At 30.3% G+C, this 15,374-nt stretch overlaps 1 protein-coding gene across 1 annotated transcript; it reads left to right on the top strand.

Moving 5' to 3' along the window:
* The first annotated feature begins 2,352 nt into the window (after positions 1-2,352).
* Positions 2,353-9,991, top strand: LOC108905808 (coiled-coil domain-containing protein 186-like). Its single transcript, XM_018708828.2, has 6 exons — positions 2,353-2,438; positions 2,520-2,886; positions 3,114-3,166; positions 7,413-7,601; positions 7,847-8,073; positions 9,074-9,991. The coding sequence occupies exons 1-6, from the start codon at positions 2,387-2,389 to the stop codon at positions 9,305-9,307; spliced, it is 1,122 nt and encodes a 373-aa protein (XP_018564344.1). The 5' UTR covers positions 2,353-2,386; the 3' UTR covers positions 9,308-9,991.
* The last annotated feature ends 5,383 nt before the right edge of the window (positions 9,992-15,374 follow it).

Here is a 15,374-nt window from a genome sequence, read left to right as displayed (position 1 = left end):
GATGGTGTAAAAAAAATATACATTACTATGGTAAGTTTTCTCAGGAAATGCAAAGAAACGAAAGAAGATTCTACAACTTTCTCAAAATATTGTAGATGTCTTATTAAATATTAACTTTATTAACTTATTTGGTTGTTAATTATAATAGTATATTTCGACTTGTAATTTTTTTGTTTATCAATGTAACATGGAATCTTACGTTTTTCGAGTAATTAAAGTGTAAATTTTAATAAATAGCTCAAAATTGTACATAATGATTAGAAAAAAATTTTCGGATTCTAGTTCGTTTCTTTGCATTTCCTGAGAAAACTTACCATAGTAATGTATATATTTTTTTACACCATCAGAAAGTAGAGATTTCAACGAAGAAAAAGCCCACCGACGTTTTTAAAAAAGCAGATATTTTGACGTGAGAATTTTCGATTGAAAATTAGGGTGCTTTTTCGATATTAAGTAAAAATAAGGTGAAAAAATAAATATTTCAAATCAAAAAAATTACAGCGTGTTTGGGACATAAATAGGTAAGTTTTCACCAAATTTCGTGAAAAAAAAATTTTTTTGTAAAAGATAAAAATAAAAAACCAAAAACTTGGTTATTTGAATTTTTCACATAAATTTTGAGGTTATGTGAAAAAAGTGTAAATACAAAAGTTGTAGATCTTTTTATTACCTACAACTTTGTCATTTAACTTTTTTCCATAAGACTTGTAGTTTTTCTGAAAAACAAGGGAAACCGTTTTTTACCCTTAAAAACTCGCCCCCTACCCCTTCCCGACCTCAGATCGCCCGTAAATTATTTTTCCTTTCATTTCTGTTATATTCTCTTTCTTTTCCAATGGTTTTCATCCTACTATAATTTTTTTTGGCTTCAAAAATTATCGATCCTGGTCTAATTGGCCTAAAAGAAGTGAAAGTTCAGCATTTTTTTTGCATGAATGACACATTGACATATGTCACATTTTAGATCACGGCTAGCTTACTGCTCGCTACAATATCGATTTTAATCTATAATGATATTTATTTACTATAATTCCTACTACTCTCATTTTTAATTAATTTTATTTGTTTATACCTGTTTATACCAGTAAGTGTTGTGTAACATTTAACCTACAAATACTGTTACAAATTCTTTCCCCTTTATTTCAGCAACTTAAATACTTTTATCCGATTGTAGTGAATAATTGTGGAACACATTTTTTTGTTAATACGCTGTAGTGTCAAATTTCCTTACAGATAACATAGGTGATACCTATAGTCCAGACGGTATCTGTTTCAAAAAGCCATATTTGGGTGAATCATATATCCACGGAGATTTTTGGCTTTTTGGCTTTCAGATATCACTAGAAATGAAAATTTTTCTATGCGCATAAAAAAAAACATGGGCTTAACTTTTGGCGGCACAATATGTTTAAAAAATTGGAAAATGTCATATTTTTCTTCCTATTTAATTATGTATCTTTTTAAGAGTTGATTTTAGGCGAAAATGGAAGAGGAAAGAAATGTTTGTAATTAAATTTTTTACAATACATGACTGGTTACAAATCGAATGAATCATGATTATTATGGTAAAAATCGAAAAAATCACAAAAATGGGGTTAAAGCGCCAGAGCTCTCCTAATTGACGGATTCGAATTTTTCAAAAAAAGTTTGAAAGCTTGAGAGCCCTTCTATATGTGATTAAATTTTCAAGTATCTAAGGGCCTTGGTTTTTGCTGTGCAAAATTTTGAAAATTTGCAAATTTTTTTTCAAAATCTGGATTGCAAAATTATTATGCAAAATCTATCGAACCGATTTTGATGAAATTTGGTGTGATGATTCTACATAACATGAAGTTTTCTTGAGCCAAGTATAAAGGTCCTACACCCAATTTAAATACACCAAAAAAATTCCCTAAAAAGTATTGTTTTTTAACCCCATTTTTGTGATTTTTTCGATTTTTACCATAATAATCATGATTCATTCGATTTGTAACCAGTCATGTATTGTAAAAAATTTAATTACAAACATTTTTTTCCTCTTCCATTTTCGCCTAAAATCAACTCTTAAAAATATACATAATTAAATAGGAAGAAAAATATGACATTTTTCCAATTTTTTTAACATATTGTGCCGTCAAAAGTTAAGCCCACGTTTTTTTTTATGCGCATAGAAAAATTTTCATTTCTAGTGATATTTGAAAGCCAAAAAGACAAAAATCTCCGTGGATATACGATTCACCCAAACCAAAACAGATATCGCCTGGTCTACTACTCAGATAATTGAATTAACAAGACAAATAAAAAGTAAGGCAAGACAGTTGTGTGTTTGATGTAGATAACATAAATGATTAGATAACAATTATAATTAAATAATATAGATCCAGATATCATCGGCAGTGGATTAGAGATGTATTTAAAAATTCTTTGTTTTGTCTTTTATTTTGTTGTAACAGGAGCTGGTAAGTGTTTTCAAATTTTCATTTATTTCAAACAGTAAGTAATATTAACTTGTTCATATCGTTTGCCATAAACATTTCTAGGTCAAGAATTAGGTGATGAGAATGTATGCTATAATGGTATTAAGCCTAAACTAGACGAGTTGATCGACTTGTATAAAAAGTCTCCCTCTATTTCAAATTTACCAACTTTTCCTGATATAAATTCTTTAATAGATGAAGTAGAAGATATAATTTCGAATATAATAAATTTAGAAAAAACTTTAAACAAAAGCCAGACTATCCGAGACTTTATCAATAATAAATCCGAAAATGTAGAAAATTTGAAGAATGCTTTAGATCTTTTAAAGCAGATAAGGAAAGGAATAGATGAAATTAATCAATTGAAAGATATTCATAACGAAGCAGTTACTACTTGTTCTGGGGCATCTGAACTATATGAAAAATTTAGGTAATATTATACTGTTTCTAGACTAATGATACTCCTCAGTTGGAAATTAATTTTGATACTTTTCTAATAGTTTATTATTTTTTTAATCAAACTTTAGTCTCCCACAATTGTTTGCTTTTTCAAAGTATATAAAATTACCATTTACCAGAAGTATAGTACATTAATGTATTAATTTTACTTTAGTAAAATATACATACAGTTAGAAAAAATTAACAATGTATTTTTAGGAAAGATGTTAGCGATATTAAAAGTACAGGAAATGCCATCAAAGCTTCTATTAGTGAGTACAATTTTATCATAGGTGTAGGTACCTGCTTCCCTTCTTTATTTAAATTTTAAATATAGCCGCAGATACATTAGTTTATTTTTAATTTATTAAACGTCAAATTTAAAATTGGACTATGCTATTGCACTTAGCATCCCTTAAAAATTATTTACAACTTGATTGAAAAAATAGCTTTTGCTAATTGCAAAATATCAACGAGGGCTGTTTTTCTAGCTTTCCTAAATAGCACAAGAAGTTGGGTGAATATAAAATTGTTTAATAAGCAAATACATAAAATGGCCTTTTAGAAATATTTAATTCTAATTATAGTCCAGTTAGTATAGGTTCGGCCTGTGTAAAACCTTGATAACCCGGAAATAACTACACAGGAATACTTTAAATGATGAGTACAATAACACCCTAATTTGCTGACAAAGTATTTTATCAGGAAAAAAAGTTATTAACAATTTAATCGTGAAAAAAATTTTTTTACTAGTTTTCTTTAAATAACTCAGCGGGATGACTTTGTACGAAAAAATGCTTAGGACATGATTTTGTTCGTAATAAAAATAGCTACAAAATGGCGGTGGTCCGATTACGAAATTTGCAATAACAAAGCCGTGAGATTGAAAAAACGGTATAAAACGCCAATTTTTTTAAGTTGCTGTAAAAATGTCAATTATAAACAAAAAGTGATAAAACTTTCGAAAACTATAGTTCAATATATATACAATAATGACGCTAAAGCCGAAAATCAGGAGAGCAAAACTTTTTGTTCTATAAGGTGTTATACATTCATCGGCATCTGAAACTCGAAACTGCCAAATTGGTTCGAAGCTTTGCTGACACTTGAAATTTGCTACACATATAGTGTAAATACGCAGAAACTAAAAGCAATTTGCAAAATTCAAGTATCTTCATTTTTGCAGTTTTGGTAAGGTTTTATACGTCACCTAGTTTTATACGTCACCGGTTTTTTAATTTTTGGACGTATATTTATGTATATTTATAAAATATTCCATCACGATAGATTAGCCAGCACAATTACCTACAATTTAAAAACAAACATATTTTCATTGTTTAGATCCTAAGCTACGTAACATTTTGCGCCCGTTAGCCATACTCGTACATTATTCAACATATCAACATAAAACAAAAACGTACGTGTGGGGTAAACCTTTAACTTTAAGTAAACAATTGTTTAAATTTACTGTTGCATATTTCTAATAGTATACAAGCGCCGAAGAGCGGAGCTCGCGCTCGAAAATGAAAAGTTAAAGGTTTACCCCACACGTACGATTTTGTTTTATGTTGATATGTTGAATAATGTACGAGTATGGCTAACAGGCGCAAAATGTTAAGTAGCTTAGGATCTAAACGATGAAAATATATATTTTTTTAAATTGTAGGTAATTATGCTGGCTAATCTACCGTAATGGAATATTTTATAAATATACATAAATATACGTCCAAAAATTAAAAAAACGGTGACGTATAAAACTAGGGTGACGTATAAAACCTTACCAAAACTGCAAAAATGAAGATACTTGAATTTTGCAAATTGCTTTTGGTTTCTGCATATTTACACTATGTGTGTACCAAATTTCAAGTGTCAGCAAAGCTTCGAACAAATTTGGCAAAGTTTCGAGTTTCAGATGCCGATGAATGTATAACACCTTATAGAACAAAAAGTTTTGCTCTCCTGATTTTCGGCTTTAGCGTCATTATTGTATATATATTGAACTATAGTTTTCGAAAGTTTTATCACTTTTTGTTTATAATTGACATTTTTACAGCAACTTTAAAAAATTGACGTTTTATACCGTTTTTTCAATCTCACGGCGGACCACCGCCATTTTGTAGCTATTTTTATTACGAACAAAATCATGTCCTAAGCATTTTTTCGTACAAAGTCATTTACAAAAATACAAAAATTTTTCACGATTAAATTGTTACTAACTTTTTTTCCTGATAAAATACTTTGTCAGTAAATTAGCCTGTTATTGTACTCATCATTTAAAGTATTCCTGTGTAGTTATTTCCGAGTTATCAAGGAAATGTCACCAACAGTAACTTTTCGGCCTCTGCCCACTGGACTATTAAGTAATAATTGATATTGAAGATGGATGAGATGCCTAGGACCGTGGATTTGGCCAGTGAGGTCTCTCTACCTCACTCCATTAGATTTTTATGTTTGGGGAGTAATAAAGCAAAAAGTTTATTCTACACCCGTTGCTTCAAAAGAGGATTTGATTGCACGAATATGAAGAGCGTTTCATGAATTGTCTGCAGCTGAAATAGCAAAAGCACTGACTGATGGTGTTATCTCTAGAATCCACAAGTGCTTAGCTGTTAATGGGGGTCATATTGAACAATTACGACTTTTTTAAGTCATTTTTTTATCTTAGTGCATTATTATTATGAACATACATAATTAAAATTGTGTATTACTATGTATGAAGTTGATTTTTTAGAATTTTTCTTAATTTTATTCTGCTCGTTGGTGGAAAATTGGGATATGTCTCATTAAAAACTGTAAATGTTCTGCTTAGAATCCCATTGCAACGTCTGTGAATAAATAATAATAAATAACTGGTGGTTAGTTTGTTTTGAAGTTTTGCTAAAAATTCCACAGCTATCCTCGCAAGAAATTACATGATTTTAGGTGATTACACAAAAAATAGTAGATAACTTAAAAACTAGAAGAGATAGGTATAGGGAATCCTGATACCGTTCGAAAGAGAATAAAATTGTAGAAAAACATACAGGGTGTTCCGTTTAAAAAAACCGGCTTCTGAAGGTTTGAAGTTAACTAAACTCGGCATTAAATTTCTAGCACCCTGTATGCAATTAAGCCACTTTGAAAGTACGGATGAGAAGCTTAGGGGTCTAGCTATCCCCCCTATAAATATTGTTGCTTTATTTTTCTTACTATAAAATACACATGGTTTGAAGCTAGTCACTGTTTCTCTAAATTTTTTTGAAAAATAAAAAATAAATATCTCGAAACCGGTTAATTTTAGGAATAGGGAAATTTCATAAAAGTCCACCTAAAATAACACGTGGAATCTAAAATTGCAATAATATATGGGGTGTTCCATTTAAAATAAGCAAGTTGATGGCGACTTCCTGTATATCCGGAAGTGGTTCGTGGACGCCATTATTTTAGTTGAGAAGGGCACGCCCGAAAACCCGGTATCCCAAATGTTCAAAATTCAAATCGAAGTAGTCTCTGAAATAATTCTAATGGGCCGTCACCGTGAGACACCCTGTATATGCAGTACAGGTCCTTTTCTGATATTTTTATAGCCTCTTTGTAGACAGTGGCCACTAGATGTGATACTCATATTTTATTTACTCCTTTCCTGAATCTATAGAATTAAAGCAGCTCGTCGGTTGATGAAGACTAAGTCCAAAACCAGTATATGTCTGGTGTACTCAGTCAATAAATGATTTAGTGTTAGTTAGTGTTATTGCTGGTGTGATCAAATGCTAGCGGGTGCATATAGCTCGTAGAGTGGTTGTTTCCTGTATTATCATCACTTTAAAATTCATGTTTCATATGCTAATATTCAGTAATTAAATAGTACTGTCTGAGTGCTAAGGGCAGTATGCCAATACAAATACAGAAATAGAAAAATTTTTGGGGAATGCCTTTTACATTTCTCAGTTCCTTTTGTGGTTTTTATTTACAAAATTAAAATAATAATAATCAATCATATTTCTGAATGTTGTATTAGAGGGCAAAACAATTATATTAAAGTTAAGTTCTGGAGGGCATTGTCTCTAAAATATCGGGTGTTAAAATTATTAGAGAAATTGGCATTCCTTCACAATTTCCCGTAGTACGTTAAATTTAGAAATAATTGCCATGAAACTGTACATACTTTGTCAGGTTTTTAGTAGATTCGCGTTCCCGTTTTCTTTCCGCGCCATTGCTCCGTAGATATGAGGCCTCTTCTCAATCTAATCAAACAGTTTTCCAGTGGCATACACGAAATTTCTCAAAAATTTGTATTAGTGACAAATTTTTTATTTTTCTTTGATGTGTTACTCTCGTTTTAACCATTTGTACATCTACCCAATTTTTTTCAAATAATTTTTGGTCTACCTCGTAGAGGAAATATTTCAGAATAACATGTGTTCCAAAGTAAGAGTTCTAATACAAAAACATAGAGATTGATACGCATTTCTTGATTAATTTGTTTAACATATTCTTATTTTTGTGTTTTCAAATTAATTAAATGTATTATTTTTTTAGAGAAAATTTTGAAAAGGGTGGAGGATGTAAAAAACAAAAGTTTCCAAGTTAAAAATGATTTGGATTCTGTTAAGATACCAGAGTCGCTGTTTCAACAATACCTATGTGATTCTAATTTACAGTCAAAAATTCAAGACATTATAGATACACTGAGAAATATTGCAGATATATTAAGAAGAGAGTTTAAAGGTAGGAGGTAATAAAATGTTTTTATTTTTTTGTCAAGATATATTTAGTACATACCTAGTATATGATTGTGAGAAAAGTAGCATAAGTATTTATTTGATTATGTTCCTTGATTTAAATTTAGGACACATTAATAATAAGTGATGTATTTTAAATAAGAACCTACATATTTTTTTTATGCATTTTAAGCTTTATTATTGCATGCGGTTAGGTATTCAGTATCAGTTTTATGTAAATTTATCTCTTAGGTGTTATACAAGAAAAACTGAAAGAAATAGAGAATAATTCCGACAAGCTTGAGAAAGATGCCGCGGAAATGCAAAAAAGTTTAAATGAAGACATACCAAAAACTGTCATAAAGACTACAGATGTAACAAATGCCACTATTGAAGATCTTAAAAAGCAAATAGAAGATTTAAAAGATGAACTGAGAAACATGAATTTGGATCAAACTAGTGATGACTATTTAAAAGATGTAAGTAAATAAAAAATAATATACTTCAAAAGTAATAAAAAGTTGCTAAATAACAATGACATATAAAATGTCTTTCATTTTACTAAGGTAGTTGAATATCAACTAAAGGAAACATATGAAATGTTTCAAATATGAATAAAATTCAGTGCTCCTTTCAAAAGACGGTTCATATCAATGCATATTATTTTTTCTTCTAAAATACAATATTTCTCTGGTTTACAAAAAATGTTTTAGAAAATTATAAAGCCTCGAAAAATGAATTTCAAGAGCTGTCGCATTAAAAAATGTAATAAATTTGATAATATATTTGAAATGACAAACATTTGCAAAACTTTTCCAATTAAATTTTCTCCTATCTCTTATAACAACCGACTTATACTGATGTATCGAATTTGGAATACCTTGCAAGCATTATACTCAGTGTAACTAAAATGTGTGAGATATAGAATGTTCAAAATTAGTGAAAAGATAATTTATTCTGTTCATGGGCGTAGCCAGAAACTATACCTACAGAACATATGGCCAGTAATAATAATGGAATTTTTGAAACTAGTAGCATGCGGCAAAAATTAGGGGGGGGGAGGGGCGTGGCCCCATGCCCCCTGGCTACGTCCAGGATTCTGTTGTACAAAATAGTTGACGAAAACCATATACACAGTATTTACTTGAATAATTTTTCTGAAGCTTTTAGTGCTGTATCGTAATGATGAATCCAGTTTGAAATATCTTGGAAGAAAAAAAAAAAATGCGAGCGAAAAATACCAAGTCCATCGCCGAAATTACGTTTCTTATGTAAAAAAGTCAAAAACTAGAGATGCGTATCAAATTTAAATGATATAGTTTCAGCAATTTTATTTATTTTATTAATATAAACTTGTATTTCAAGAAAGAAGCATTTCTAGAAACTTTTATCGAATTTTTTTTGTAATTGATTTTCGTCATTAAAGAATTTTATTTACACTCTATATAAATAAGTTTATCACATATTATGTGACTGCAGGTTAAACAGAAATTAAAGAAGTTGGCTAATGAATATGAAACAATCCTGAAAGATGTATTTTCAAAAGACAATATGGATAAAGCAGCAGAAGAATTGGAAACAGCCAGAAAAACATTGCAACTCATAAATGACAGAGATGCGCTTAAAGCAGAATTAGATGATGTTAAGAAATTAGTCGATACTTTGAAGAAAGGAGGAGTGTGTTCAAAAGAAAAAATTTCTGTAGAAGGATAAGAAGCATAGTAATTGTTAGTATATTATTATAATACAAGTACGTGCATCAACTTTAATAAGATTTTACGAAATCGTTAAAACGACCATTACAGTTTTGGGTAGATGAAAGACATATTTCATTTTTCCGAAAGAAAAGAAATCAGTGACATTGAAAAACTATTCACTACACATATAAAGTTGCATGGAAATAGGTACCTACTTCTCAAGTCTGGTATCATTTGACTACCTTTCTATTAAAAGTTCTTAGAGTTTAGGGTTAGGGGATGCCAGTAGATGGGAAAAGGTGGACGCTAAAATTAACACTATCTTAATGAAATATACAGGGTGATTCACTTTTTATGAATAGGACTTTAACCATCGATACGTAGATCTTGTCAAAATAATGTAATTTTGAAGTATACACGTTTTCTTCTTAAGGCTTCATTTCAGAGACATAAGCTCTTGAAACTTTTTTGCTGAAAAACTTTTTTTTGGTATTTATTTATTTTTTCTTAAACTGCGAAAGCCATTTGTTTTATATTTAGTATGAGGTGTACGAATGAAAACCTCTATCGATTTTACAAATTATTGTGAAAATATATGAATCACATGCGACCGTAAGGGGCTCTGATAACCCATATTTTTAATATAATTTCTACGACACTGGAGATTTTTCATAATGAATATATTTTTTTACGCTGCGGTTTGTTCTACAGCAAAAAGGTCTCTCACCATTTTTAAATGAAATGTTTGGTTTTTGAGAAAAACGTCTTCTTATGGATTCATTACATGTGAAATGGTTAAGTTTTTTAAACAAAGAAGATTTAAATACTTTAGTCGACGACTTACCATTAGTTCTAAGGAGAAATATGTGGATTCAGAAGGATGGCGCTCCGGCTCATTATGGTCTTTAAATTAGGCAGTGGCTCGAGGAGCACTATCCACGTCGTTGGATCAGGCGTATTTTGGAAACGAATCTTGCAGAATCTGGTACTGGTCCCAGTGCTTGGCCGCCACGATCGCCAGATCTAAATCCCATGGATCATTTAGTTTGGGGATTTATTAAAGAAGGGGTGTATAGTTCACCAGTCTGTACTTTTGAAATGTTATGAGGAAGAATTGAAAATAATTGTGAAACTCTTAAACACAACTCCAATATGATTCGGAGAGCAATTCAAAGCTTAATTAGGCGATTTGAGAAATGCACTGAGGTTCGAGGACATTTCAAACATTTGTTTTGATACTTTTTCTTTTGTTCTCTGTTGTTAATTGCTATTTCTGTTTGCTTCTCAATATTAAATATTTTATTCTGCATTACTTTATTTGAAAAACTTAACCATTTCACATGTACCTAATGAATCCATAAGAAACCATTTTTCTCAAAAACCAAACATTTCATTTAAAAATAGTAAGAGACCTTTTTGCTGTAGAATAAACCGCAATGTAAAAAAAATATATTATCGTTAACTTTACAATATCTTTACATTCAGGGTGTTTCTTATGTAGTCTAAAATATTTTAGTGGGTGATTCACATTATTTTATTACAAAAACCTCAATCCTATATTAAAAAATGTTTCCTTTCCAAGGTACAGGGCGTTGGAGTTTAATTTGTTATATCATTTTTTTAATGTCAATAAAGGAATATTTTCTCTTTCTCCAACTTTGAACGACTGGATTGGCAACTAGAGGGCATGCTTTAGTGTAAACTAAAATTTAAACAACTCATCACGTGTCTGCAATAGTGTTCTATTATTTTTAAAAATAATATGCAAACCGCTGACATTTCTAATTTTGTGGGTATCGTTTATGACGTGCGAAAAGTTGTCTATTAGCATTTTCTTGATTCAAATAGTGAATAATGGAGATTAACAAATTAATAAAACAGCATTTTTCTCCAGAAATAGGCTTGAATTAAAAAAATAATAAAGGACATCTCATGTCACGTAACGAAGGAAGATTACAAAAAACTCACTCTAAACACAAAAATATGGACTAGCGAGAATATCCGAGTAGTACCCACGTTATTGGTATTTGCTTTTATGATTGATATGACATGATATGACAAAATGATTTGAAATATTGAATATAACCCTCGGAAATATTCCCTCAAAACGTAGGTACGTGCCCATGCAAAGTTTCACTGCGTGCATACCCTTAGACAGCTCGAATCGTTTTTTTTTGTTTTATTTATTAAAATTTATGCAAACGTAAATATGTTTGTTACATTTCTGGTAAGACATTATTCATCTTTTATATTATTTAGTCCTAGGAATACATGAAAACAATAAAATATTTACTTAACTTTATTTTCCGTTGTTTTATTAAAACGTTTAAGGACGACTATACTTTCTGTACTTTAATCAAACATACGAAAAATTTTACTTTCAGTTTTATCCATTAGAGGGTTAAAAATAAGGTTAGCGGTTTATAAGAAAACATTTTAATCTTTTATTTTGATGAGTTATCAAAAAAATTGAATTCCACACGTTTATGGACACTTGAATTTTGAAATATACGTTAAATATTAAATATGAGATTGGCATATCCAAATTTTACATCTTATTGAAAAGAAAAGGTGAAGGGTATAAATCCAAAAAATCAAAAACGTTTAATACAAATAAAATAAAGCCATTTATTACACAGGCCAACAAAAATTTTGTTTTGGTTTTTAAATCGGACCTATCATTTCTTATAGATTTTGATGTGCTAAAACCAAATTTGAAGAGTAAAAAAATTTTCATCGTTAAATGTTTTGTAATCGTAGAATAAGTCGCTTGGTAGGGCAGTGTGCCCTTTTTTGACATCGGATTTATGTTGAGCGCCCAAAAATATATAGGGAACACACCGTACATTTCTTTTTTCAACTTAATTGTGTTTTTGTCCTTTAACGTCCTTTTTGCGTTAAAAAGGGCCGTCCGCCAAGTTTGGACATCAAATTAATGTTCAGAAAATCAGTCATCTAGTTAAAATTAAAGAAATGATAGGTCTGATCTAAATATAAAAAAAAAAGAAATTTAAGTCAGTCTGTGTTATACAAGCCCCAGATGTTAAATATTTATTGTCCCAGGTAAGTTGTTCTTAGTTTTTAATGTAATTTATAAGGAAAACTGTGTTTGTTCATAGGTGAAATTCATCTTTGATATAATGAGAGTTTGTAAAATGTAAATATGAGCTACACGAATTGGAATTAGAGATGTAAAATCTGTTTAGTCACAACTACAAAAATAAAACTACATGAAAATCCACAGTTACGGGAAAATGTGGGTCTTATTGGTTATAGTTACTATTTCAATACTGTCAAAAATGTTTTCATTTTTCAATAATTATAATCTACAATGAATACCAAAATGTTCAAGGTATTTGTACCTTGTTACCATCATAGAAAATTCTATAGGAAGGTATGCTACGTTTCATATGTCTATTTGATATGTTCAAACTTCAAACATTATTTTGAGTTTTGGAGGCTTTGGGATCCATTTTATTTAACTCCACATGTATGTCTGTTTGTTTGTTTAGTTCAAATCTTGTAAGCCAAATTTGAACGTCTTTCTACGACGAAACCGAAACTGGTGCAGTCTTGTGGATTTGTACAAGAAGCAATTTTTTCTCTTCGTCGCTTTTAAGTGTTTGTGTGCAAAACGAAACCGAAACTACCCAAGGAAATCAAGAAATTCACAAATTCCAGGTTGGTGAACTGAGCTAGTCGAGAAGAAAAATACACAACACAGGTAACAAGATTCAAATTTGTGTTTCATTAAAAGAAAATTAGTCACTGGGCAATAGGTCCAGAACACAAAAACAAAAACAAATAAATTTGTGGCTGAAAAAAATCATCACTGGACAATTAGGTCAAACCGCAAATTCCAAAAACCCGTGATTGGTTTAAAGGATATAAACCACCAGGCAATTGGGCCAAATCACGACAAACCAAAAGTGTGGTAGATTAACAAAAAATCTCCAGGCAATTGGGCCATACCACACCAACGACGCAAAAACCGGAGAGGCCAGGAAAAAAACCGGAGAGGCCAAAGGACAACGATCCTCAAACCCCAAAAATCAGAGCAGCGTACACTAATCAGAAAATCAAGAAAGAAGTTGAAAATCCAGAGTAGAGAGAAATAATAATAAGTTCGGAAAATTCCCAGCGAATTTGCTTATTATTCTCGTTCAATCCCTATTCGAGAAGACATCAATGAAAACATCTTTAAACGTTCTCTTACTGTATGTGCTCATTTAAAACATTTTTCTCAATTTTCCATTTCCTTTCCCATTCCCCAACAAAAGAATTGCATATAATTTTGAAAAATTAAGAAAAATAAAAAATTTTCTAATTTTTCACAATAAATTGAAAATTTCAATTCTAAACACTGGATAATTTGTTAGAACAAATTTCAAATTTGTCAATTAATAATCAGACAACAGAAAACGAAATGCCTCAAGAAATTAATTATTTATTATTACGTTATTAAGCAGATAATATTCCTCAATTTGACGGAAACATTAAACTACTACACAGATTTATAACATCATGTGAAAACTTTTTAACAGCATTTCAAGGTAGACAAAATCCCAACGCAGCAATAAACATATGTCTTTCTGACACAATTTTTAGTAAACTAACAGGTAGAGCCGCAGAATTAATATGTTCCAGATCTGAGTTAAATTCATGGTATTTGATCAAAAATACACTAACTGATACTTTCGGAGAAAAACGTAGTTTAGATTGTTTAGTTCAAGAATTAATGTCCCTAAAAATTCAGAAAAATGAAGACTTATTAAATTTTGGCATAAGAGTTCAAGATGCTCTCAATCTTATCTTTTCCAAATTAAATAGAATTTAATAGACTAATTAAATTCAAGCTGATGAAAAATTAATCAAAATTAAACATTACGACGAAACCACACTAAAAATCTATATTGCAAATTTACCATATGTAATAAAAATGGCAGTACGTCTTAATCATCCCGATTCTATAGAAAAAGCTATGTCGCTTGTTCGAGAAGAACTTGATTTTAACCAATTTAGATAAAATCGAAACTGGCTTACTTACGACTTTGAAATTTTGCATGTTTGTTTAGTTCTGATGACAATCACTAAAGTGATAGAAATAACCTGATGCTGCGGCCAGGATTGTCCCCTCACGAGGGCATTCCTCAACGTTAGTAGCACGAATACGAAACTTTGCATATGGGTACGTTTAATTTGGATACCTAAACATGATTTTTACTACTGCTGCAGCCACGATTATCATCTCCTCATGAGGGTGCTCCTCAACGATTAGTAGCAGAGGTGTTATTTGAAATGGATAGATTGAGAAATATTTCTAACTAAAATGGTGTAAATAAATGAAAAGTAAAAAAAAAACTATTTTAAAAACAAACTTTTATTAAAATGTATTAAAAAGAAAATAATAATCAAGGAGTTCATAAAACCCATAATGTGGAAACTCCAAACCCATAAAAGGGTTAAATATGGTTGTTCTATAGAAGCCATCAGACAACGTATGATAAATAGACACGTAAGTATGTACTATCTATAATCAGTAAGTTCATGTGATTCACAAACAGCGACCAAAAATGAAACCATTATTTTCTGATTAATTTTAAGGGGAGTCTCCCTTATATTTTTTTTCTAGGACGCTTTGTTAAAAAGATACAGGGTGCCAAACTTAAAAAAATATTTTTAATTTTTTTAAATAATTTAAAAACTAGTAGGCAAGTGAAATAATTTGAAATTGGGCACATATATTTGTGTAAATTGTTCAAAATTTGAGGCCTTTCCCTAAAATTTAGATGCTCCAGTGGCGCAGATACAGGGTAACGGTAGAATATGTTTCTAAATAAAATAGTACGCCACTACGGTAACAATAATGATAGTTTCGAGTTCGTCTTTCAATTTTCTACAAATTACTACTCTCTTATGTTTTTCCAAAAAAAAAAGCCTGATTTCAACTTAAAAACGGACTGAAAACACACTTCGATATTCGAATCAAATGCGATTTAAAATTACTTAGTAGGCTGCTATAGCAATTTAGACATTCTAACCAGTTAGAAGAAAGAATTAATAAAGCTTTTGATCAGATTCAA

The sequence above is a fragment of the Anoplophora glabripennis genome, unplaced genomic scaffold (assembly GCF_000390285.2).
Source record: "Anoplophora glabripennis isolate ALB-LARVAE unplaced genomic scaffold, Agla_2.0 scaffold191, whole genome shotgun sequence".
Lineage (NCBI taxonomy): Eukaryota > Metazoa > Arthropoda > Insecta > Coleoptera > Cerambycidae > Anoplophora > Anoplophora glabripennis.
This window is presented reverse-complemented; position numbering and strand designations above follow the sequence as displayed.

What these genes read in the sequence shown, in the direction of transcription:
- LOC108905808 (XM_018708828.2), top strand. Translation starts at nt 2,387, where the DNA reads ATGTATTTAAAAATTCTTTGTTTTGTCTTTTATTTTGTTGTAACAGGA. An exon ending in TTTTGTTGTAACAGGAGCTG is followed by an intron (nt 2,439 to 2,519) that starts GTAAGTGTTTTC and finishes AAACATTTCTAG; the next exon opens with GTCAAGAATTAGGTGATGAG. An exon ending in GAACTATATGAAAAATTTAG is followed by an intron (nt 2,887 to 3,113) that starts GTAATATTATAC and finishes ATGTATTTTTAG; the next exon opens with GAAAGATGTTAGCGATATTA.